Here is a 27,138-nt window from a genome sequence, read left to right on the forward strand (position 1 = left end):
GCACTTTGGTTCACTTTGGTGATATCTGTAAATATCTGGCATCGAGAAAAGTGCCTGAACCATAGGAAATGCACACAAGTAAAATTAGCTCTTTAAACTACTTCTGATAAGTTTGTACATATTTCACCTTCATGTTACATATGACACTGACTTGATCAATTTTTAAATATTTATTATTTTTTTATTATTCATTTGGGCTGTGATGGGTCTTTGTTGCAGCTTGAGGGCTTCTCTAGTGGCAAGTGCCAACTCTAGAGCTCATGGGCTTAGTTGCAGCAGGAGAATCTTAGTTCCCCAACCAGGGATCGAACTGGGGCTCCCTACACTTGGGAGCAAGGAATCTTATCCACTGGACCACCAGGTAAGTCCACCTAAATTAATTTTATAATTTTACTTGAAAAAAAAGGTTTCCAATCTATATAAATTAAGGAAAACTTCAAATACTGGGATATGCCTTTACTGCATTGGTTCCCATCAGACCATACCACATGTCAACTATGGTCAGAGTTAAAACTAAAAGTTCCTACACTGTATTAAGCTAGCTACAGAAAAAGAAAATGAAACTAGCTTTGACTTTTGCAGTGTTGAATACCCCACATGGAAATTACTTCACTAGTTTCTCTCCTCTGTAAAAATTGGTCATTTGATTCTAAATTTACTTCAGATTTTTAAAAAAATTTACTTCAGATTTTTAAAAAAATTTACTTCAGATATTATATTCTATCCTTATTTTTTCCCATAATGAAAATTATTATGATCTTATTGAGTGCCTGTAAAACAAAGCCTTTTCTAAGATTTTTTAGCCTTTCAGGCAATGTTCTGATAGCTTCTATAACTGTTCCTGTTATGTAGCCATGGCATTGTAAAGTCTATGGGCAGAAAACATCATTTCAAAAACAGGCAGGAATTTTACTGCGCTTGCTTTGTCCTTGGCTAAAATGTGAATGTTGAAAAAAGTGCAATTCACAAATTGTTATTTTGTTCCCATCAGTGTTTTTTCTGTCAGCTGGGCAAACCCTTATTGGCTGTAAGATCTTTCTGAAGGGCCCTGCCCCCTTGGCTGCAGTATGCCCTACTCATTTCCATTCCATTACTGCCCACTTCAACCTCCGCTGCCTGACATTCTTTGCGAATATTTGCATGATCATTCGCCTCTCCAATCAACAACTTGACCCTTCCAAGTGCACTTGCTTTATTCTCTGAGTAAGCTATTTTTCAAAGAGAACAGCATCAGGGAATCAAGGACAGAGCTCCTCTTTTTCTTTGCAAGAATAGAAGTGTGGTAATTCCTTGAAAATCCATAAGCACACAGACCTACCAGATGCGCTGATACATGCTTGTTTAGCAGCTTGCATCTTTCAAGACCAGTTTGAGACATTATCAGTGATTTGGAGATCAAATATATTATAGATGAGCATAAACTCTACACCTCCCAGGAGGAGGAAAGGGTTAAAGCTGAGGGAACTATTTGGAGGGCTTTGACCTGCAGGTATGAAAACAGAACAGGTATGTTGAGTCTTTTTGATTAGGGAGGAGAGCTTTCGGCAATATCCCTAGAACATGGCAAAGTTCTGTTATTAATATGACACCAAGGAAGCTAGGTCACTGCCACTGATCACATACTTCTTACAACCCTGGAGTGGAGTGAGTGGAGTCTTTGCTACTTAAAGGTAACCTAAAACATAAACACGTAAGAACAGGCATCGTGGCTGTCATTTTATTTTCAGCAGAATACAAAAAGTGATTAAGAGGTTATTCTTCAAAACATCAGTTCCTTAATATTTTTCTGAACACATTAGAGAAAAGCAAGCTTTTTGAACGACAGAAATTGACAGCATGGGTTGCTGTTGTGATAGGGTATCCCTGAGCAAAGGGCTTTTACAGTGAACAGCTGATGGTGGCAGGCACACGAGAACACAGGTGTCCACACAGGGCACCTGCATTCTGAACAGGTACAGCTGAAGCTACAGAAATGGTCTTAATTCTCCAAATTGTTGTAGTGGCCAGATTTTCAAACTTTACTCACCAAGACTGCACAAATGCCTCAGTCAGACTTTTAAGTTTTGGCCATTTTCCCTTTAGCATCAGGACTGAAGTCCTGCCATCTTTCTAGACGCCCTCACATTTCCTCACGTTTTGCTTAACTGACTCTCACCTTTTTAAATATAAATGCCCTTCTCATAGACTTGAAGTATTATTCAGACCTACCTTACATGAGGACTCACAGAAAGAACACAGATATTAGATATACTCTTTGTGGTTATTGTTTAGTTTCCAAGTTGCGTCCGACTCTCTAGTGATCCCACTGACTGTAGCTCTCCAGGCTCCTCGGCCCATGGGATTTCCCAAGCAAGAATACTAGAGTGGTTGCCATTTCCTTCTCCAGGGGTTCTCCCTGACCCAGGGATCAAACCACATCTCCTGCATTGGCAGGCAGATTCTTTACCACCAAGCCACCAGGGAAGCCCTGATGTACTTGTCAGAACTTCCAAATTACTCGCTAGTTTGTACTAACTTACTGGCCATAATCTTGAATGCCAGTTTAAATTCTCTGAGGTCCTATTTCTTAGTACATATATTGGGAATCCAAATATTGTGTCCTGCAAAGATTTTTCCTGGAAAAGAAATGGGAGGAGATAAATGCTATGTAGATATACAATGATACCATTTTTCACTGAATTTCATTAAACACTATGAATTCTGGACACATGAATGATCTTATTTTCTACTAACATGAATGATATTAATTTCTTCTCTCTTAGGCGATGTCATCTGTACCTCCTCAGTGCCCTGAGGACTTGCTCCTGCAGAGACCCAAGGGCTTTCTCACGCTTCAGTTAGAAAAAGCATGCACAAGTCATTAAGAATATAGACATGGTGTTATGTTATATTTATTTATTTTCCAGCTTGTACAAACTGGATGTAGAAGCATAAACATAGTACATTTCTACCATTTTCAACAAAAATATAACCAATATGTACAATTATTGTATTAAAAATACAAAAGGGATACAGACTCCACCAATGTCTTTCTAAAAGACATACAGGTACAAGTAGTATCAAAAGTATGAGGAAATCACCAGTTAATTGTACATTCTGCACTTGACATCACAGAGCGAACTGAGGTTACAGTCCTATGTTCTACGGTGACTTAATGCTTAGATAACATTTGTGCAACTTGTGTAGAGCGAGAGTTCTGTCTTTCTATATGCACATGAGGTCCATAGCCTAGAGAAGAAAACTGGCAAATAATGCATCTTACATGTAAAATTACAAATGCATCATTGACAATGTAATATATAAGCAAGTAGACAAATGCCATGATACAGGAGAGAATCATTAAATAAAGCACTGACATTGCTTTGATACAGTGAAAAAACACTGCAATTCGACTTTTAAAATTGGAAGCTATTTACGTTTATCTACTGATCAATATGATCAGCTGAATTTAATGGAAAAAAAATCCAAGACCAGCAGTTCCTCACATCTGAGTACTACTCGGATTGGCAGCCTTCACTTTTCCGGAGTCTGTGCAAAAACAACACAAAAATAGAGTGGCGGGTTCAGTCCTTCTGGGGTTAATAGCAGCTGTGAGCAGGTGGTTGCTACACTCAGGCCTTCTCCATCTCAGCGTCCATAAAGCCACTTACGGGCCAGTCTTTGGCCGCCAACCTGCGTTGCAAAGGCTGGCGGATCGCACCAGGTTTTGGACCTTTTTGATCTTTTTCATGTTAAAGGCTCGTGTGTTCCCTCGTGCCGATTGATCGATACAGGGAGGCTGTCTTGAAAGAGCAGTATGAATGGCTGGCGTTAGTGCCAACACCCCAAGCTGCTTTCACTGCAATGCTATCCAGTTATAAACGTTTCTCTTTAAAAACAAACAAGAGAAGCCCTAAAGCTAAATGAACAGAAATCAAAGAAACATAATTTAAAAAACAGGGGGTCTGCCGTCTGTCTCGATGGAGCAGGGCACGCCCAAGGGTGACGCTGCCCTGTGCTCCATAAGGCTCAGACACAGGACGCTAGAGTCCCAGTCCCTCCCCGACCATGTGCAAACAGTTTGTACAGTAGAGCCCCAGCCCCTGAGGAAGGAGGGGCGGGAGCCCTGGGATCTAGGTAATTGGCTAACATCTCATGCTTCCAGGATAGGGCACTTCTGGGGGCGGCCAGGACGCAGGAAGAGGGGCTGTGCCCCGCCTCCTCTCTTCCTGGTGTGGCCACACCCTGTCCGGCATATTTGGTTTTTGAGAAACCCAGGCTGGCAACCCTACTTAAAGGTTCAAAATAATACTGTAATCATTAAATGGATATAACATTTACTCTCTGAACACAATCTTTAAACTCATTAAAAAGGAAAAAAAAAAAAAAGACATTGTAAACAAGCGGATGAGCACTGTACTCAAAGGATTTCGTTTTTGTTTTCCTTGGTGGGTTAAAGGCCCCAAGTAGTTCCGTGGCTGACTTTTCTCACGATTCCAATGAAACCAAGTGCTAGGACTGGATTGAAATCTAAAAGGGAGATTTTTTAAAAATCCTTCCCGGCGTGGATAAGTGCAGCCAGGGTGAATCATCGGTGGCGATGACCTTGGAATCTGGAATGATGCTGTGTTACGTGGCAGGCAGCGACGGGGAGCTCGGAGACGGCTGCGCTGTGCATTCAAGCAACGAAGTCGGAAAAGTGCCAGGGCGGTTTCTTCACAGTATTTCACATGCAAAGGGGACAGGAAGAGGGGTCAGGAGCCCCATGCTGCTTTTAAGGCAGGAAAGGAGGCAAACTGGTCCACCATCCTCAGAGTGTGAGTTCCAAGGCTCCGACGCTAGGGGGCGTCTTCTTGTGCTCTCCTTTGGGCGGTTGACTAGGGTCCAGAGAAGCCCGCACCTCAAACAGCAGATACTTGTTCATCTTCTGCTAAAACAACCATGAAAGAAAGAAATCAATGAGTAAGCAAGTAATTTTCTTGTGCTTAGAATACATTAACCGATATAAAATAAAAACACCATAGCTATTTTGTAAGTCTAGGTCACTATACTGTAGCTATTTTGTAAGTCTAGTCACTTACAATACTCATCTTTTTTTCTCCCTAATGATTCACAATGAAAAGTTTAAAATAAAGTATATTGTATATTTACTGACTGGAAATTCACTGACGGTAAATTCACTGAAGTGAAGTAGCTCAGTTGCGTCCGTCTCTTTGCTACCCAGTGGACTGTAGCCCACCAGGCTCCCCCGTCCATGGGATTCTCCAGGCAAGAGTACTGGAGTAGGTTGCCATTTCCTTCTCCAGGGGATCTTCCCGACCCAGGGATCGAACCCAGGTCTCCCGCATTGCAGGCAGACACTATAAAGCAGCATGTGACCTTTCATAGTATACACTCACACATAAAGTCTAGAAGGATGTATAACAAAATGCTAACGGTGGTTGTCTGTAAATGGCAGGATTGTAAGTAATTTTCATTCATTGTTTTCTTTCTTCTGTAACAATTTTTTGCAGAATAACGTAAAAGCAGAAGAGGGAAGGGGTGGCACAGTCTGCCCCTCTGCATTCTCACCCCGAACGGCCAGCTGGGTTCATACAGAGAAGGCAAACAAAGCTCTAGAGAAGTGGATTTTTCTTCACTAGACTTTCATTTGGAACTTGTTACAAGTTCAAACACTTTCCCAGAAAACTGAGGATTAGGGAAGGAAAAGGAGCCATGCACACGTTATTACAGGGGACCCCGCTGCAATCTTTAGTTATTTCTCAAGTCGCTTAGGAAGAAGCAAAACGCAGCCAGCTGCACACACTAAGTTAGGGGCATGGGGTGTGGAGCCCTAAGTGGGCAGCGTCTGTAGGGAGAGCAGACCAGCCAGGATCGGGGATGCTGGAGATGGGGCGCAGAGGCAGGGCTGGAGGGTTGGGGGTTGGGGGGGAGGCGCATGTACCGTCCTCCTCGGCGGTGAGGCCCGGGGGTGCACAGGGGCCGGCGCGTGGGTCACCATCACCAGGCCGGTGCCACTGCGGCCTGGGGGCAGGCCTGGCGCTGCCTGGGGAGGGTTCGGCCGGCCGGGCCAGCATCCTGGACCGCTGCAGCGCCACAGTGTAGTCCGGCGGTTTCCGGGCCGGGTGCGGGTGGGCCTCGGGGAAGTCGGTGATGGGGATGCCCACGTAGCCTGGTGGAGTAGGCGGCGGCTCCCGGTAGCGGCCCTCCTTTCTGGCTGCTGGGAGAGAAAAGGCGCTGCAGTCAGCATCTAGGGAAGCGCATCCTGGGCCATGAGCACTCATCCGAAAGGATGAGGACCACGATCAACAGTGCGCATGTGGTGCAGCAGCACGTAGGCCTGTGGAGCGGGATGCGGGGGTGGTGCAGTGGGAGGCAGGACGTGTACCAAACTGGCTATCCACCAGTCATCTCTGGTGGCACAAGTGACTAAGCAATCTAAGTACCTGTAACTCTAACCGGGTGACTGCATAGCGTCTCTGCTGGTCACAAAGTAACCAACGCCAGTAGGTTTCCTTTTACTGGAAACACCAGGCAAAGGAACCAGCAAGGCACCCAGGCCCAGGCCAGCAACCCGGGAGAGGGGCCGGCCAGGCGGGCTGTCACCCTGTGCTGGGCACCACCCTCACCAGGCAGAGGATCCATTCCATGTTACTTTCAAGCCTTGGGTCTCACTTCGGAAAACAGGGAGTCAAAATAAAGTTGGAAAAGTGTACCCAAAATGATGCAAATTTCAAAACTTAAAACTGTATGTATGTAAGGTATGTATTTTTTCTTAAAATCCTTTTATAGTAACTTCTTGACGTAAAACATGAATCTGTAAAGGCAGGTGAAGAACAAGTTTTCTTATCTTGAACTTTCTACACTCAACTGTTAGGAACTTAGATCATTCTTTCTTTTGCAGTAAAAATTTTGTGTATGTTTGTTAAAACAAAGTGCTTTTTTATTTGTAATTGTCATGATATGGAAGCATTCCAAGTGTCTATCAACAGATGAATGGATAAAGAAGATGTTATACACACACATACACACACACATAGACACACACTGGGATATTAGTCAATAAAAAGAATGAAATAATGTCATTTGCAGCTACATGGATAGACCCAGAGGTTATTATACTAAGTGAAGTAAGCCAGATAAAGACAAATATGATATCATTTATATGTGGAATCTAAAAAATAATACAAGTGAATCTATATACAAAATAGAAATAGACTCACAGACATAGAAAACAAATTCATGGTTATCCAAGGGGGAAATGGAGAGGAGGAATAAATTAGGAGTTTGGGATTAACATATACATGTGTATAGCACAGGGAACTATATTCAATGTCTTTTAATAGCCTATAACGGAAAATAATATATATATGAATCACTTTGCTGTATACTTGAAACTAACACAGTATTATAAATCAACTATACTTCAGTTTTTTAAAAGTGCTTTAAAAATTGCAACCTAAGACTAGGTATTGTTTTTTCCTTATACATCTTGAAAAGACAAATTATATTCCAGATTTCTCACTCTGTATCCTATAATGCATCCCTACACTTTAATCATACAGATGTTGAGCGTGCCATAAAGAATATATTCTGATAGGGTTAAGGGAAAATAAGAGACCTTACAACAAAAACAGCAGCAGCAAACTGATAGTGACCTTCATGTACTTAGAAATTATTATCTAGGCACTAGTGTTCAAAGTGATTTGCAGATATTTCCTTTAAAACTCACACCAACTGCATGGATAGAAATTATTAAACTCATTTTACAGATGAGGAAACAGGCACCATTCAGTGACTCACCCAGTGTCACAAAACTAGGACAGTGGCAAAGCACCGATTCAGCACGACCCAGCCAGCCTGACTCCCAGGCTCTTATTGATGACATTACCTCTTAGCACCCTCCCCACCATTTTCTATCCTATGCAGAGGAAATTTGTGTAGCACAGAAAACAGCTTACCTACATAAAAAAACATCAATAGGAGATTTTTAAATATGCAATGTGTAAAGTTCTAAATACAATTCAAGGGAACAAAACAGAATCATAAACCATTTAAAACCGGTTCCAATTAAACAAAAGAAACTTCCTCCTCTAGAGAGAATGGCCACCCTTTCTGGTAACTTTTAGCCTAGATCAATACTAGAGCAGAGAATACCCATAATGACAACCTACTGATCCTGACAGCTACAACACATGGAAGGTGTCCTGTGCTGCAGAGTATTTATAAGCACTAGAGTGCAGAACCTGGGCTCTTGTAACCATCACTCACTTCAAAATGCTGAGTGCACTGCTAACTCGGAAGCCCTAAGGGGCAATGGGTGGGAGAGAACGAGGAGAAGACCCACAAACATGTACTTTTACTTGTGAAATAAGTCGGGGTGCAGCCATGACCCACACACGACAGAGCCGGCGGTCAGCTTACCAATGAGCCCCTTGGCGGCACTGGGTGTCACGGCTATGTGGGCAGCCATGGCGGCAGGTTTGGCTTCCTCTGCAGTCACGGCCGTCATGCTGCTGCTGTCAGCATCAAGGGAAACGTCCTTACCCCCCCTTCTCTTGATCGTGCCCGTGTCCCCTTCCGAGTCCTCTCCCCAGTACCCCGTGGACGAGGCCCAGCTGGCCCGGGACTGGGCCTGATCGAGACTCTCTCGGCTCTGACTCTGCCTGCTGTACTTTGCACTGTGGTCAGGAAACATGATTTGGTCCATATGGCTGCTCGAGGCCCACAGCCCTGCAGCGTCCCCTGGGTAATCAAAGTGAGTGTGCCCAAAGGGGAGTGTCTCCCAGCTCCTCTGGTGCTGGATGGTCTGGATGTTATCATGGGAGCCGCTCGAGCACGATGTCCAGCTCCCCCGGCCACTGTCGGCAGCGTCCAGGGAGGCTCGGTCCCCCTGGTCCTGGGAAAGCTCCTCTGTGCTGGGGGAAGAAATCACGGTGGCTGCAGCATACAGGCCCCTGCTCTCGGACAGTGGTGCACAGGACCTAGGCGGCCAACAGGAAAGAAAAAGGAAGAAAGAAGACGAGAAGGGGAGGGGAAGAAAAGAGCAAGATTAACTAATCAATCTACAATAAAACCCCTTTTTCCCTCAAAAGGTGGCTTCCTTTCCCCCCAGAAAGAGGATGAAGGCTCCAACGACAGCAGCCACTCTGTCCTGTTCAGTTTCCTCCCCCTGGCCCTTGGAATGTCAGTACAACATCGACACGGGGGAAAAGAGCAACCAGTTGCTTACAATAAAGGAAGCTTCCCCTTACAGGGCTCACCACAGTCTGATTATTTTGGGAGGGCAGCTCATACAAAAGGACTAAGACACATGCCAGAGTTGCCCCCTGCCCTCAGCACAGAGAAATGGGTCCCGGTGAAGACCAGCCCTAACTCAAAAGCATTCTGCCTGGCAGAGACAGCACAGTGCTTTCAGGAAATGCTGAGCATCAGAACTGGGATGGGAGAGCACCCATCGCCTGGGCATCACGCACAGTAAACAGCAATGCACACGTGGAGGAGAGGAGCCCCTACCCCAGGCTGTACTGGTCAGGCTCCACCGCCGGCCGCCTCTCTAGCCGGCCCGAGGCCAGGCTGGTCTCCACGATGCTGACCGACGGCCTCTGGCGCCGCTCGTCAGGCAGCGAGACGGGCAATGAATCAAAGGAGGAGTTGCTGACGATGCTGGATCTCGAGGAGATTTCGCTGTGGCCAGAGTCTGAGAAGTTATCCACGGTGCCACTCGGAGCCAAAGTGTAGCCTGCGTAGGGACACACCAGTCCTTAAACGCTGTGGGTTCATAGCGTCCACAATGCAGGCTACAGAAGCCGCCACAGAAGTGGGAACTAAACACTCTACTTGTGGACTGAGATATCTCAAGTTTTTACTCAAATGAACTTCACTGTGTTTCATGAAAGTTTAGGGAGGAAAAAAGAAAACGCCATTATATGAGCCAGGAACTAATGCAGAGATTATGGCATGACCCGACTCATCTTAGCTTTCTTAAATATAAATTATACTGCACCCGTCTATACAAATGAAACTATGAAAAATGACTAGGATCATATTTAAAAGTATGTTTTCTTTTCTCAATCTGAAAAGTGAGCAATTTTGCCTTCAATGGCGTTACTATTTTTTAGAACTTTATGGCAGAGAATAACTCCATTAGGAAGATCCACATTGTAAGTGGACATATAGGAATAATAAATAAGACCTGAAGAAGGTATCTTTGGGTTTTTGCCATTTGATTTTTCAACATTAATAATACATTGGATAAATCACATAAAAGCCAATTGTTTTGAAGGATACAATGTACAAAACCTCCACTTTCTCCCTGGACCATCACTATGTCCAAACAAATGTCCATTTTCTGGTATGAAGGACCTTTAACTATCCTTTGTTGCTAAAAATAATTCTGAAAGTCACAAAGGAAGAGAGGCTTGTCTTGACATTTTTAACAACAACAAAAAATCCAAATCTTCCTTCTCAGTACGTTTCTTTTTTTAACATTACTAAGAATCTAATGCTACTTAAAATACTGATTTTACATGATTATACGTGTACAGTGCAAAATTTTCAATGCCACCTACCAAATTTAAAAAAAAATGAAATCCAGAACACCTAAATGTTGCTCATTACTCTCTAAAAGAGTATTTTCTCCTCGTTTCAGTAAATTATGAATTCCTGATTTATTTTTTAAAGGTTGCACAGGTCTTGATATGATTTAATGTGTCCATCTATGAAATGTCTTTTATAAACCACACTATGAGTTCTGACAGACAAGATTTCCTGAACAGTCTGCCCAAAAAACACCCGAGAAAACCATCACTCAGGTGGTGCCTTGGACACGTGGAGGGAGGGACTGTTCATTTTCCTCAGCTAATGAGCTGACTCCAGTCCTTCCCCCTGGCTCTGGGCTCTGTAAACCCCACCCATCCCAAAGGTCCATGGTGCATTGTTATTCTTGTTCCTGTTCTCCCTTCCAAGGGAAGAGGAGGAGCTGGTTAAATCCAACTGCCCAGAGCCAAAAGATCTCAGCTGACTGCTGAGAACGGAGAAGAGTTCAGACACACCCGCTGAACACAGACTACAGACTGATACCACAAAAAATGCACAGGTGTCCAAAAAAGCTAGAAAGTCAAGCAGGAATGGAATTTGTTGTACCAGTGAAATCTCACAATGGATTAATCTCTTTGGCCTTGTCTAGTGAGAATGGTCTGGACTTATTACGGACTTATGCCCATTCAGTGAAAGGGTAGGGGGTGGAAATAATTCTGAGGTTAGGCAGCAGAGAATTACCTAGTATTTTAAGATAAGAAAGCATTAATATTGGAAGGCGAGCCTGAGTGCCTAAAATGTAATCTCCTTAAAAATAAGACAAGATAGTAACAGAAAAGATAATCAAGACCCATGTTAATACAATGAAAAATAAATCAGAAAGATAATAGTTTTTCTTATGTTTATATAGTCCTTTACTCCATAATTAATGCCATATAATCATACTTAGTTAGAACTGTTAGTATAAAAAGAATTATTCCCACACTTTTAATCAGGAAAAAATGAATTATAAAAACTATAACATTACTAAAAATGAATTTTATAGTTATATAAGCTTAACACTATTTATAGTTATAAATATTAAAGAATACCAAAATTCTTCAAAATTTATAAACTGAGGAGAAAAAATCCATTGGGTGTTACACATCAGGTCGCTTTTGTTTTTCTGGTTGCACCTTGTGGGCTTGGAGGAACCTTAGTTCCCTGAACAGGGATGGAACTTGCCTCAGCAGCAAAAGTTTGGCATTCTGACCACTGGATGGTCAGAGAATTTCCAAGGTCATTTAAAATGACTATATTGTCAGCAATGATGGAATCTCTAACCGGAATTTATCATGGCTGAAAGAACAGGTCACCAGGAAGGAGAACATAAGTCACCCAGTCACCTTTCCGTGGGGAGCTCTGTGGGGAGGTGGGCGGAGAGGAGAGTTGGGAAGACGTGTTGGATATTGTGTCTTCTGCTGGCCTCCTATGGCGCTCCAGACCTCCTTCTTCAGACAAAGAAAGAATTTTCTTTAAAGCTTGTGGAGAGTTGATGCCTGTAAGAGAAAGAATTTCAATGTGCAGAATAACCAGAAGAACCCAAACACCTTTCTGTGCTAAGACTTAATATTCTATTCTGTTGCAGGCTGTCTGCAGTCTCAGAGGTCTGTGTGCTCTCCCCAGGTAAACAGAGGTAACCTCACAGGAGGCACCCGGGACTGCAGTGCAGCTTCTGATGCCCACGGGGATGAGAGAGGCTGCTTCCAGTATTCCATGCTAGGTTCTGAATCTTGGCCACGACATTCATTATTCAACAATATGTTGGGCAGCAATGAAGAAAAAAAAGAGACAATTTGGAAATACTTTAAGTTAGGATGAAAGCGGTGCAGCTCAGAATTATCAGAACTCAAGTTTGGGTTGGAAAGAGGTATTTTACTGTTGGAAAAGCTAGTGTGTGGGAAGTGGAAGTGATGGCAGGAAAGGATTGAGCCAAGAGGCAAAAGGAAGTAGCAGGAAAGAGACTGAAGGAGCATTAAGGAATTCCACACTAATATCTGATCAATAAGCAGATGGAACAGCAGCAGGAGGGGACCTTGAGAGTGCCGGGAACCAGAAGTTGAGGGAGAAGGTGTCTGGGGGGAGCCATTGAGCACCGAGTACAGGATCAAGCAGGAGGAAGTCAGGCAGAAGAAAAAGGATCCCATGTGCTACTATCAGGTGGCTTTCCCCTAAAAACTACTATAGATGTGAGGAAGTCACGTGAAGAGATTTTTACTAATGCTGCTAAGTCTGTAGCATTTTTATGAGGCACTCTCAATTACCATATTTTGAACAACAAAGAGACCTAAGGGGAGGCATTTAGAGGCTGAAACTACCTCAATTAATACTAGTTTTGTGGGGGTTTTGGCTGTGCTGGGTCTTCACTGCTGTGCACGGGCTTTCTCGAGCTGAGGTGAGCAGGAACTACTCTCTAGTCACTGCGTGCAAGCTTCTCATTGTGGTAGCTTCTCTTACTGTAGAGCATGAGCTCTAGGACCTGTGGGCTTTAGGTGTTGCAGCACGTGGGCTCAGTAGTTGCAGCTCCCAGGTTCTAGAGCGAAGGCTCAACAGCTGTGGCATCCAGGCTTAACTGCTCCAAGGCATATGGAATCTTCCCAGGTAAGGGATCAAACTTGTGTCCCCTGCATTGGCAGGAGGATTCTTAACCACTGGACCGCCAGGGAAGTCCTTAAATATTTATTTTTGTCAGCTTGGGTCTCAGTTGTGGCACGCAGGCTTAGCTGCCCTGCAGTATACGGGATCTTAGTTCCTTGACCAGGAATCAAATCCTCAGGCCCTGCACTGGAAGGCAGATTCTTTACCACTGGACCACCAGGAAGTCCTTATGTTAGTTTTGATGTTCTCAGACTTACCAAAATCCACTAAAAAAGGAGGAATGAAATTTAACCAAGATTTAATCCTTCATTTCACCTCACGGAAGTGTCTGATACTACTTTTTAATACAATCTTTTAAAAATCATTTTTAAAGCAATCTTTTAATTATGCATACAAATAATAATATACACAGGATACATGAAAAACACCAGTTACACTAAAGCTACATGAATGAATAGCTTTAATTTGGAAAAAAAAATTCCCAGACAGCATCACACACAGAATGAAAACGTACTGCCTTTGAACAATGTAGATGGATGTGAAGATGCTATGCCTTAGAAAACTCTGTTCCACTTTGAAAGTACTTTGATGAGAAAGACATTAAAATAAAAAATGCAGGAAGGGGGACTTCCCTGGCAGTCCAGTGGTTAAGACACAGCCTCCCAATGCAGGGGTTGCAAGTTTGGCCTCTGGTCATGGAGCTAAGATCCTAACTGCCTCATGGCCAGAAGACCAAACATAAAACAAAAGCAATATTGCAACAGATTCACCAAAGACTTTAAAAAACGGTCCACATCAAAAAAAAAATTTCAAAAAAATTGTACGAAGTATTCAGAATAAAACTTGGTTCATGAATGAGGGTGGTGGGTGAACTCAGCAACTCTAAGTTAATATTTTATATTATGTGACTTTAAATGTTTGTTAAACTCTTTTAAGAAGACACATAATTATTTCATCCATATTCCTGAAGTTCATAAATTCAAACAGGCCTAAAAATATTGAAGAGAGAGTCTCCTTGAGAAAGGGGAGGATGACTTTCTATTAGGTGTGCCTCCATGTAGAGTAACAGGCTGTGTCCATAAAAGAAGCAGAAAAGAGGCAATAGAGGTTGACTTGCAGGGGACTTAGAAGCACAAGGATATTCATAACAGGGAAGTGGAGGGACTTCCCTGGAGGTCCAGGGGTTAAGATGCTGCACTTTCACTGCAGGGCGCTTGGGTTCCATCCCTGGTGGGGGAACTAGATCCCATATGCCACATGGGGCAGCCAAAAATTAAATAAAACTATATTTAAAAAAATAACACAGTGGACAAAGGAACATTAATTCAGTTTGTTTGTGATAGAGGCAGCAAAACAAGTATTTCGAAGAAGAAAATGTCCCATAAAGGGGAGATATTTCACTTTTCCCCAGTTCAACACATGGGACACCTACTGATCAGGAGGGAGGAGCCAGTGGCAGAGCACGCGTGAGTGGGAGCACAGAGCATCAGGGCTCCTGCCTGATGCATGGACAGCCTGCAGCCGGCCGGGAGCTATCCCAGTTACCAGCACCCCATTCTATCAAGAGTCAACTCTTTGCTGCCAGTTGTTTTTTAAAATTTCTTTCCTTTTATTAATATTGTTTCCTGTCACACAGACACACACACACACACAGATAGAAAAAAGAACTAGGACATTTTATGAAAAATAATTTTTCTCCATTTACATAAAAGGACTAAACTAGTCCATACTTTACTTTTAATAGGAAAGATGAAGCTCCTTTAACTGGAGCTGACTATTTTCCTCCCAAGTTACAGAGTCGATGATTCAACAAATCAGAGTTACGCCTCCAGACAAATCATTTCACTTAGAAATATTCTGCCTAAATTCCAGCAACTCATTGATCAAAAGGTTAAACTAGATTAAATAAGGTATATGGGCAAAGCAGCTTCTGTACTTGCTAAAAGTTAAATGAGTAAAAGCCCCATGGCCTGCCTCTGCTCCCATCACTATGACAAAGGAGCATGACTGAATGAGATGCTCTATAAAAACAGTTCTTCCCACTTGCAAAAGTAAAGTTTAACTTCATGAACATTAATGTCTTATTAAGAGGGGACAATCAGGGAAAACTCAGGTATATCAGACGAAGTTATCCAAAATAAGCAATGTTCCCTAATCTGAGAAGCAGCTGGTGAATGAACAGCGCCATAAGGGCGTGTGGGTTGTTTGCGTTTTTGTGGTCGAGTTGGATGAGTCGTTTGAATAGTTTGGAAACTAATCTCTTGTCAGTCACATTGTTTGCAATTCTCCCATGCTGTCAGTTGTCTTTTCATTTTGTTTATGGTTTCCTTTGCCACGTGAAAGCTTGTAAGTTTGATTAGGTCCCATTTGTTTATTTTTGGTTTTGTTTCTATTGCCGTGGGACACTGACCTCAGAAAATATTGCTACGATTTATGTCAGAGAGTATTTTTGCTTATGTTCTCTTCTAGGAGTTTTACGATGATAGGTCTTCTGTTGAAGTTTTCAAGCCATTTTGAGTTTATTTTTATTTGTATGATGAGAGGGCATGTTCTAACCTCACTGATTTACATGGGGCTGTCCAGCTTTCCTAGCACCACTTGAACAGACTGTCTTTTTCTTAATGCATATTCTTGACTCTGTTGAAGATTAATTGACCGCAATAATTAACCCAACTTTGTAATTCAACTATACTTCAATAAAAAAATAAATGGGGGAAAAAAAAAAGAGGGTGTGAATGGAGTCACCTACCGAAAGGTGGGAGGTCCTTTACGGGAACTTTCTTCCGTGAAGGGTAAAGGGACACGGCGGGAACCTGCAGTCCCTGGTTGAGTTTGTGTGGCAGCTGCGGTGGCTGCGACTGCGGCTGCGCTTTCGGCTGCAACCCCGCTCTCGGGGCCACTGGGGAGGTCTCCGATTTGACAGGCTTTTTGTCACTGGGATTCTTAGGCACTGGTAATTGTTTGGTTTGAAAATAGAACAAGAAGTTGAAGAGGTTAGTGGCCACATATAAGATAATTATAGAACTGCATGAGCGTTTTCTGCAGTTAGAATACAGAAATGTGTATCTTTTTTCCTATTCCTCATAAAAAGGATAGAAACAAGGGCAGGAGGAGAACTTTTGCTACAGAAAAAAGGCACAACAGGACAAGATTTACTTTATGAAGTTAGCCATCTCAAAGGATGATTACACTATTAAGCACCACATTAAAAAAAAAGTGTGGATAGTTTAATATAAGTATGTCTATAAAAAACCCAAATATATTATAAAATTGTAAGAGGAAAATTGTTAGAAATTATTTTCCTAAAATGGTACCCCAAATTCCATGATATGTTTTAAGTTAATGGATAATATTAGCTACAGTCTTTTTTACTACCAAATTCTCTCTCCTCTGGGTTAGAATTATCTATGTTGCTAACAGCACTTGGTACTGCTTGAGTATTATACTGAGTATATAATTCCATGACAGATAGAAGGCAATCAAATGGTGTATTTAAAGTGTATTAATATTCAAGACAACTCAATGACATATTTGACTTCCTCCATTTTACACATTAAAGGAGCTTAAATAACCTGCCTAAGGTGGCACTGTTAGGACAAGGAACAAACATGATTTTAATTCAGACCAATCTGACTGCAGAGGACAAGCTCTACACCATGCTACATGGTGCTTTTATAGTACTTGGTAAATCTAACATAATAACCGGAATCCTCTCAATTATCCAACATTTAAACTCTGTAGAAGGTATCTTCAAACTTGCCCATTGTTATTTAGTTGCTAAGTTGTGTCTGACTCTTTGTGACCTCAGGGACTGTAGTGCACCAGGATCCTCTGTCCATTGGACTCTCCAGGCAAGATTACTGGAGTGGGTAACCATTTCCTCCACCAGGGGATCTTCCCAACCTAGGGATCGAACCTGTGTCTCCTGCATTGACAGGTGGATTCTTTATCACTGAGCTACCAGGACAGCCCTAAAAGATCCCGAAGTGTCCTAAATGGAAAATGCCTCTGTCTTACAAATACAAATGCCAAGAGAAAGCAAGCAGCCCCCATTTCTCACCAGGCCAGATCTATGCATTAGGCTGAGCTACGGTTCCCTGTGGAGCAGAATTCCTGCCTTACGTGGCAGCTGAATCGACTACTGGGTGCCTTCTGGGCTAAGGGCTAAGGGGCAGCTAGTACACCTCGGTCTGTGCCCCTCCCAGGCTGCCCATCACTTTGCAGGTATCTTTGTAAGAAAACAGGGATGGGAATGGGTGCTGTATCCGCCCATGTGTCCCTTGCCTGCACCCTGGTGGCACTGGGATGAAACCAAATAAGCCAGTCACCCTGAAGTAGTCTATGGTGTCATGGTCTCCACACTAACCCTACTAGACACAAGCCCAGGCCCAGGACTGCGCTGTGTGCTGTAATGACAGGGAAGGCTGGCGTGTCTCAGGATGCCACATGCCCCTGCACGCTGCCCTGCTGTGCTGGCACAGGAAACCTATCTGCATTCCAACTGGACCTGCAGCCACTTTAAGGAGAAACTCACGTGTGTTGGTGGCCGGCTCACACTGCAGGGATAGCGTCTGAAGACTCTCCTCATCCATCTCGAGCTCCAGATTGGACAGGTACTGCTTCACTTTGCGAGCCATCTGGGCATCTTCATATAGCTTTTTGGCATTGAGAAAGGAGCTACGACGCACCCGCTTTTTATGCCCACCTGTCTGAGCAACATCTAGCACGGTTGCGTTTGTACTACCCTGGCTGAGCGACCTGGAAGATGAAAAGGCAGAGATGCAGCTCGCTCCAGCACAGGGTCACCGTACCCACAGGAAACGTGCCAAGACTTCTCTAACAGTCTAGGTCAAGAGGCCACATGCCCCATTCTGGTAAATAAACTGTCACAAAGGAATATAGAATCATATCATATTCATATAGATTAACATATAATATATAGATTTAAATGATTTTTTTCCAAATTAAAAAGAATTCCATATACACTATATGTATACATATATGTTTGGTACTTGCTTTGTTCAAACTAAAAATTCTACTTTTTTGCCTCTAGAAAACATCCAAGGCAGTTCTCTTGTAGAAGCCAGCAATTAATAATTATTATATATAAAAGCTCATGCAAGAATATACAGTTACAATAATTAAGAGTGACATTAAATTTATTTCTCCTAAAGGGGATGTCTTACATAGATTTAAAGAAATTTACCCACAATGTTCACAATTGTTTTCTTATTGCTTGGGTTAAGTGTAGTGAGTTTTTTCAGTAATATGGTCAATTTGTTAATAAAATGGTCATGCAAATGTAAAAACACATGTACAGGAACTAGCATATGAGTTGTTAATTATTTTTGAAAAGGACTGGTTTATAGAATGAAAACAGTAGTTAGTTGAGCTGTAAAAAATTTAGTTTTAACATGTAGGGGCACCTCCTGTATAGATTCACTTCACAAAAATCTGTGCAACAGTATTTAAATTGCACAATTTTCCCTTCTAACATCCTTTCTCCCCTCACCCCAGGTTAGACTTTTCTCATTTCAAAACACACAAATTGTATTAAAATTAAATCTTTTTGTAAGCTCAGGAGTAAGGCCTGGCCTATGGTTCCCCAGAACAGTCATCAATCATTTCACAGCTCTCATGGGTCATGACCTCAAAAGCAAAAGCCCCAGTAGATTAAACTTGAAGTCAGTTTGCCAACTGAAATTCTGCTAGAGCAAGAGGGTTAAGAAAAAAAATGCAAAAATGCAAAGCGTCAGGAAACACAGCGGGTAAGAAAAACACAATGCCACGAGCAGGATGAGAACTGTGTGGGTGTGCAGTGCCCCCACCACTTACCCCAGACTCCTCCACTTCTTCTTCCTGTAAGTGAGAGCCGTGGAGGTTGAAGCATGGGTGTAGAGAGAGACAGAGAGATCACAAGCTCAGAAAGAAAGGACCAGACTTCTGGATAAGCAGTACTAGAAGCCCACAAACCATAAACTGCATAATCGCCTCACACACACACACAACTGGACCAGCAATATCTTTCTGGCTCAAAAGTAAATATTCTGTTGTAACGACTTTTTGTTCTCTCTTTCACTGGATTCATCATTTTTGGCTATACTGACAGCTCAATCCATTGTGTGGATAGTGAGACAATACCACTTGGATCATTTATGTATTTTAGTTCATACTATCAAATTATGCCTTTTAACTCTGCAAATCAGCATTCTGAAAAATAAGAATAGTTGTGTCTCATGGTCAATGAAAAGTGTCTGAGGGACAAACTGTTTTCATTGACAGCCCAAAGTACACCAGATGTGGAATCAGACAGTCATTCTGAATTACAGCTCAACAGAGATTCTGTACACACCCTGATAAATCTTGCCACAGATGGATGTATTCGAAACCTTCTCTCATTGATTAGGAAGCTCTAAGCTCAACCTTCTCTAACCCCAGGAACACTGCTGAGGGAGACACTCACCGAGTCCTGAACATGAGGGCAGGGTCCATGTTCACAGAGGCCATTCGGCCAACGTGACGTATTTCTTTTGCAATCATTCTTAGCTTCTCAAAATTGACCAACCCGTCAACCTTGGAGTCATTCCCTATAATTGGTAAAGAAGGAAAAGGGAATCACATGGCATTCATCCTATATGTCCATCAGTGGAGACAGAAACCTTCCAACTTATATATTTACCTTCGTGAAGGAACGTAAGATCCTTCTTGATCACTGGGAATAGGGGGATGATAGGAGGCTGCAGGTTCTGACTGTTGAGGACATTGCGGTATTTTGCCATGTTTCTGGAAGGATCAAACAGGTCTTGGAGATCTTGAAACAGCTTTTCGTATTTATTGGGAAGTTTCTCCCAGGTAGTTCGCAGTCTTGCCACTGGTGCCAGGTTTAGGCCACTGAGAGGGAACAAAGAAAAGTGGTATAAAATTAAATGACTCGTCCTGTTGAAGGACGGTAGGAATGTATTGCTTATTTATTAACAGAGAACACTTCTGCGTGCGTGCTGTGTATACACAGGAATGTACAGGATTCGAAGGACTATTAATAATTCTGGGTAATGAGAACTGAAGATGGAAGCAGGGACAGGGCCTTGGGATTTTCCTCTTTTTCCATTTATAGCCTCTGGTCTGTTTACTGCAGGCAGAACTACTACAATGTCTGGTGTCATGAGAGCAGGGCTGTGTTTCATTGCTTGTTCTCTGTACATAAAGTACTTGGCACCAAGCAGGCATTTGATAAAGCAGACTAACAAATATCCTGTGACACTGGGTCATTTGTAGAGACATGGATGGACCTAGAGTCTGTCGTACAGAGTGAAGTAAGTCAGAAAGAGAAAAACAAATATCATATAGTATTGCTTATATGTGGAATCTAGAAAAATGGTACAGGTGAACCCAGTTCTAGGGCAGGAATAGAGATGCAGATGTAGAGAACGAATGTATGGATATGAGAAGGAGGGGGATGCATTGGGAGATTGAGATTGATATATATAAATAAACACTATCATGTGTAAAATAGAGAGCTAGTGGGAAGCTGCTGTACAACACAGGAAGCTCACCTCTGTGCTCTGTGATGACCTAGAGGGGTGGGATGGGGAAAGAGGGGAGGGAGGTCCAAGAGGGAGAGGATATATGTATACTTATGACCGACTCACTTTGTTGTACAAAAGTAACTAACACAATGTTTTAAAGCAATTGTACCACAATAAAAATATGTATATATATATCCTATGATAATAATTTTAAAGCTATAAGAACAATAATAGCATGATCAAATTCTTAGAAAAATGACTAATTTAATCATCAGCATCAATTTTGTTCATTGTTTCAATCTGTATTTTCTTCCAGCCTCTAAGAGGTTAGAGGCTGGAAGAAAATTAACATTTAGCAGGCATCCATCTGCCCTGTGCAACTGATGGAACTCTATACACATTATACTATTTAGGTTACTTGGTAACTCTTTGGGTCATTGTTATTTTATACAGAAATAAATTGACATTCAGAGAAATTCAAATAATTTGCCCCAAGTCACAGAGTTAAAAAAAAAAAAAAAAGGCAAATACAGATTTTCTGGGCTTTAAATCAGCATACAAAGTTTTTTTTAAAAAAATTGAAGCACAGCTGATTTACAATGATGTGTTAGTTTCAGGTGTACAGCAGAGTGATTTGTCATATATATCAATACACTCACACACACATACATATATATCTGTTCTTTTTCAGATTCTTTTCTGTTACGGGCTATTACAAAATACTGAGTATAGTTTCCTGTGCTATACAGTAGGCTTGTTGTTTATCTACTTTAAATATGTTAGTTGCTCGGTCGAGTCCAACTCTTTGTGACCCCATGGACTGTACCCTGCCAGGCTCCTCTGTCCATAGGATTCTCCAGGCAAGAATAGTGGAATGGCTTGCCATTTCCTACTCCAGAGGCTCTTCCTGACCCAGGGATCAAATCCAGGTCTCCTGCATTGCAGGCAGATTCTTTATCATTTGAGCCACCAGGGAAGCCCATTTTATATATAATAGTGTATATATCTTAAAGCAAACTCCTAAATCATCCTTCCCACACCTCTCTCCCATCTGCTAACCATTAGTTTATTTCGTATGTTTATCTGTCTACTTCTGTTTTATAAATAAGTTCATTTACATATAGATATATATATTTAGGTTCCACATATAAATGATACCATATGGTATTTGTCTTACTCTGTCTGACTTTACTTAGTATGATAATCTCTAGGTCCATCCATTATAAGAGACTTTAAGTAAAGGGTTACAATTAGGATTCAGAGAAAAAGAATTATTCCATATGACGCAATTAAAAAACTACTACACTCCTACAAATTGTATAGCTCTCCTGGATTGACATATATTTTTTAACCTGCAAACTGAATCGACTCTTACGATGAACATGCTCTCACCTGATGATTGCAAACATGGAGTTAAAATTCTTGCACTCCCTACAGTGCAGAGCTATCTTGATGAAATGCTTAATGATCTTCATCCTCTTCAGCTGGTTTGTCTCCCGCAGAATCTCGGATGCTACCCAAAATGTCTCCTGGTTAATGACTTCCTCGAATGTCTTCAGGTTGGCACAGCTGGTTTTTGATTTGAGCTTGAATAAGTCATCGATGTACTCAGTGGGTTCGATGTTGCGGAAAAGCTCGAAGTTGCGCATGGAGAGCTGCGTGGCCACCTCCACGGTGCTGAGCTGCAGCAGCGAGATCTGGCTCTCTCGCAGCAGCTCCTGTGCATCCTCGTCCGAGCAAAGGGTTTCCGTCTCCATGTTGTTTTTCAAGTAATACCTGTGAGAGACACAGAATCCAAAGCCTGAGCAGCAATCTCAAGACATTCCTGGAAGAATGGCACTGTCTACAGAACAGCAATGAGAACGTGCTGCTGAATGATGCGGGGACTCTGCTTGCACACAGAGGAGGCAGTGGCTCTTCAGACTCCAGATCACAGAACCCCATCCAGAAGCCACTGATAGAAGCAAACACATCACACGGAACTGCATTTGTATCGCCTGCAATCCATTTTCTACTACTCTTCCTTCCTTCTAGATTATTTTATCTTTTTTTTTTTTTTTTTGCTAATAAGGACAGAAAATAGCTGAACTTAGATAATCGGTATAAATAAGGAAATGGGATCCCAGGAAAGAAGTGGGAGTCCAACACAGAGTGACCACTCTGTTCCCGGAGATCCTCTCTGGCTACTGGTCCACCAAGCTCACCTGTTTATTCAAATACCAAAGAAACCTGTGAGCCATTTCCCTCTATTTGATGCTATGAAGAGAACGATCCTAAGACGGGCTTTGACTTTCGAATATCTGATTTTCACAAAAACCCTCCACATAAGTGGGGTGTGTGTTTTCCCTGCTTGTCGGATGAAGAAACAGAGGCTCAGAAAGATGAACACCAGCTGTAGAGAGCACTCAGGGTCAGTGTACCTTTCTCTTTGTCAGCAACTTGTCCAAAGAGAATGCAGACGTTTACTCTGTTAATTTTTTTGTTATGTATTTTATAGAAAGATGCTTTCTTAGGCCAGACTCCATAAAGGAAGAAACAGAATGAGAACTGTGGTCCTGTCAAACTGGCCTTCTGCATATTTCGCCAAAGCTGACGTGACAGAAGACACAGCCCTCGGGGATTGACAGCCATAGATGTTCTCAGCTTTGATTACTCACGAAGCCCATGATGTGAATCCATTTATAATTTTGTTGAGCAATGACTGTGAACCAGGACTCTGCACCTCAGTGGTGATTTGGAGAACTCCCATCATGATCACAGACAGATCAATAATATTTAAATGATAACAAGAAAAATGGACACTACCTACCAAGAGTTGGGGCTGGCAATAAAGTGAAAGTGAAGAAGAGCAAGAAAGTTATAGTTGACAGCAAGCTAACAGAAGTTCTGAATGAATTAAATTAGGTTTAGATGTTTAACACAAAAGGCAAGAATACAATGAAACACTTCATATGACGAGAAAAAAAGAAAAAAAATGTGATTTATGAAAACACTCAATTTTCAGAAAGTGTAAAATCTAGTCATTATACAAAAGGCAAGACATAACTACTTTTCCAACTTTCCCTAATTTGTGATTTGAGAATATCAATGGAAACACCATTTAAGAGACTGACAAAACCATTTGAGAGGCTGACAAAATCCCATACAATGTTTTCCTGCAAATACAAGGCAGCAGAAGACCAAACCCTGAAGCAACTAAGCTTTGGTTCCAGTGTTAAGAAGGATATTTCATTAGTGTCATGAACAATAATAGGCAGCTTTAGCCAACCACACTGTCATAGATATCTCCACCTAAACAAATGAAGCGCCTAGAGAAGTCAGGTAGGCAGAAGCAAATGACACAGGAAGGTGGAAGGTGTGTTGTGAATGTGCATCTCCCAGGAGGTGGCTGTGGCTTTCTGCCAGCCCTGTGTCCTGACGGGAGCACTGGTGAGCAGCAAGGAGTGGTCAGGTCACAGCACCCCTGTTTTGTACAAGTTCCTAAGAGATCCTTGTGAGGGTCAACCGTCTACTGTGTGCATTCCCTTTGATATGGTAATGGTCAGTGAATGAGGATAATCTTTTTAATCTTCAGGGATACTTATTTTAAAAAAAACCCTTCGAAAGTGTTCACCGGCCTCTGGTGTGGGTTTGAGGAGGGGGGTAGAGAAATCCAACAGGATGAATAATGTCTACCTTCCGCTCAGCTGTATTCTGTCAGCAAGTTTGGAAAGCTGATCTGGAAGCCTTCTTTGCTTGATCACTCCCTCTGGTGTGACAGAGACTTCACAGAGCGAGTACTGATCCGGGGTGGCGGTCACGGCAAACTCCCGGATGGCCTGAACGACCACCTCCTTCGCCGTGGTGTCCTTACTGATCATGATGTATCGGCTTTGCTGGTCAGCCTTGAAAACCCTTAGCACTTGATCTGGCAAATCTGGTGGAAAGCAGAGCCATGTGTCAGTAGGAAGGATTTCAGTACATGGTGATAAAATTAAACAGCCATGTGAAAAAAGTTCTCAGAAAAGATGATGCTGAACTTCCACCTCTCCCTTACATCAACAATTCTTCTTCAAAGATCGATTCAGTCAACATACAGGCACACTGAATGAACACATTTGCCCCAGGATAAACAAGTGATCCACAGACAAACAGATCAGATCACAACAGCAGCAGTTAAAGTTGTCAGGTTGGCAGCAAAAAGGAAAAAACTTAAATCTAAAGTTCATCTTTATTATAATGAAAAATCCAGGAAGCTGATCTAAAATATGCCTCTTACTTTTTATTTAATATGACCTGGTAATATCTGCATGGTACTATGTGAACTTCATTTTATGAAAGGGAACATCTGAGAGATCCATTTGCTTGTGGGCATACTAAAATAGTCTGAGTAATAATAATAATAAAAAAAAACAGTTCCAACTGTTTGAAATTTACATTTATCATGACTTTTAGCATTTGACAGAGCCCATGCCAAAGCAAGAGAGATACATATACCATTCCCATTACATTAGGGGGAAAAAAAGATAAAAAAACAAAACTATATGAGAGGTGCTCACCAGGAGTGGCACTGAAGTCTAAAATGCGATGGTGTGACTGCAGTAAGTCAGGATTACTGGACGACAAGGTTCCGCTGACAGGCAGCGCAGTTGGGATGTGCTTAGTCTGCCTTAATCCTACTATGCTGTCATCTTGAGACTGACCAATCCCGATATCACTGAACCAAGAAAAAAAGGTACAAAATAAATGATCAGCAAGTTAAAAAGTTATGACTCACCAATAGATAGTGCACACAGATAGGAAATAAACCGTATTTCAGAACACTAGCAGTTAATGTACAAATATCATTAATAAATTTGACTGTAAATTACAGAAGCAACTACTGCCTGTGTATCCAACTCAAGCGCATGTTTCTCTAAAACCTGTCTTTTTAACTAGATGAATCATAACGAGTATTAGTAGTTTCTGAGTTACAGACATATATTTAAGAAAAGATAAGCCCGAGTTAGTCATGGAAATAGAGTTAAGAAAAAGCACATTTTAAGAAAGGCATTTAGTCACTCAAATGATGACTTCTGCCTCAGAATGATAAGTTGTTTTATAATCTTATCTTTAAAGAACTGAAGAAATTGAGTAAAATGAATGGAGGAAAAAAAGTCCAAACTGTCCCAATTTCATCCTCCAGTGTTTCAGAGAGATAAATGAGATCACAATAGAGTCAAATGTAAAGAAAGCCTGCCACAGACATTATTTCTTAATTATATGGAGCATAAAAAAGTAGTGGTGCAGGGTGACATTTCTTGGCACCAAAGAAGAGGCAGTGGAAATCCAATGACTCACTTTTACTTTTAACTCTCTACTTAAAATTTCTAGTTCTAGATTTAAGCTCCAAGAGTACTGCTTACTATTGATAGCTACAAACTCACTTCCATTTATAAAAGCCTGGGCATAACTTTTGAAACATGATTTAATAATACATAAAAACTATTTCTAGATTTGAAGGGCCAACTATTTCCAAAACAAAATATCAGAATAAAGCAGTAAGCACAAACACAAAATTAACTAGAACACAAGCAAATGGTTATAGTTCTGACCAATTTCTATAAGTATCCTGAAATGAAGAGAAAGAAGATCATACTAAGGTTGAGACATAAATCAAGGTGTCATAAAATTAAGACGCAGCATCATTAAGTTTTTAGACATGACAGCTTCATCATAATACCTACTACCTACCGTTTTTAATGGCTGTGGGAAAAAAAAAAAAAAACAACCTAGCAGCATTCTTCCTTTTTATTTGGGAGAGAAATGGAAATTACAAAGGCAAATAAGTAAGGACAAGACTTGGGATGATGTTAGTATAAATTCTTCAAAACTCATATGTAAACTTGGTCCAGAGATCCCACTCCTGGGCATATATCTGGAGAAAACACCAATCTGAAAAGACATATGCACTCCGTTTACATTTACACTGCAGCACTATTTACAATGGCCAGGACATGGTAGCAACGTATGTGCCCATGAACAGAAGAACGGATAAAGAAGATGAGGTATATACACACAATGGCATATTTCTTAGCTATAAAAAAGGATGAAATAATGCCATTTGTAGCAATATAGGTGGACCTAGAGATGGACATACTAAGGGAAGGAAGTCTGACAGAGAATGACAAATCTATTATATTGCTTCTGTGTGGAATATATTTTAAAAAATGATACAAGTGAACTTATTTACAAATCAGAAATAGGCTCATAGATAGAGAAAACATATGGTTACCAAAGCAGAAGGGAGGGGGAGGGATAAATTAGGAGTTTGGAATTAACATATGCATACTACTATATATAAGACATAACAAGGACCCTCTGTTTATAGCACAAGAAACTATACTCAATCTCTTATAGTAATAATGGAAAAGAACCTAAAAAAGAATGACTACACAAACATATACGTATAAAACTGAATCACTTTGCAGTACACCTG

General features: G+C 41.7%; 1 protein-coding gene across 17 annotated transcripts in view; it reads right to left on the bottom strand.

Annotated features, from left to right (window-relative positions):
* Positions 1 to 2,880: 2,880 nt before the first annotated feature.
* The window catches only part of RAPGEF2 (Rap guanine nucleotide exchange factor 2), a 264,705-nt gene continuing 240,447 nt past the window's right edge, over positions 2,881 to 27,138 (bottom strand). For 10 of the 17 annotated variants that reach the window (XM_042234385.2, XM_042234383.2, XM_042234392.2 and 7 more), the window contains 13 exons: positions 25,220 to 25,377; positions 24,357 to 24,597; positions 22,074 to 22,457; positions 19,835 to 20,046; positions 19,619 to 19,742; positions 18,991 to 19,014; positions 17,690 to 17,913; positions 15,905 to 16,105; positions 11,904 to 12,056; positions 9,496 to 9,721; positions 8,404 to 8,963; positions 5,924 to 6,199; positions 2,881 to 4,909 (listed from right to left, as the gene is read on the bottom strand). In XM_042234385.2, the coding sequence (XP_042090319.1) occupies positions 4,881 to 4,909; positions 5,924 to 6,199; positions 8,404 to 8,963; positions 9,496 to 9,721; positions 11,904 to 12,056; positions 15,905 to 16,105; positions 17,690 to 17,913; positions 18,991 to 19,014; positions 19,619 to 19,742; positions 19,835 to 20,046; positions 22,074 to 22,457; positions 24,357 to 24,597; positions 25,220 to 25,377 (2,812 nt within the window). In that variant the 3' untranslated portion in view covers positions 2,881 to 4,880. The remainder of the gene's footprint in view (positions 4,910 to 5,923; positions 6,200 to 8,403; positions 8,964 to 9,495; positions 9,722 to 11,903; positions 12,057 to 15,904; positions 16,106 to 17,689; positions 17,914 to 18,990; positions 19,015 to 19,618; positions 19,743 to 19,834; positions 20,047 to 22,073; positions 22,458 to 24,356; positions 24,598 to 25,219; positions 25,378 to 27,138) is intronic. The other 7 variants (XM_042234386.2, XM_012097548.5, XM_042234394.2 and 4 more) reach the window with 4 other exon arrangements.

Source organism: Ovis aries, chromosome 17 (assembly GCF_016772045.2).
Source record: "Ovis aries strain OAR_USU_Benz2616 breed Rambouillet chromosome 17, ARS-UI_Ramb_v3.0, whole genome shotgun sequence".
Classification (NCBI taxonomy): domain Eukaryota; kingdom Metazoa; phylum Chordata; class Mammalia; order Artiodactyla; family Bovidae; genus Ovis; species Ovis aries.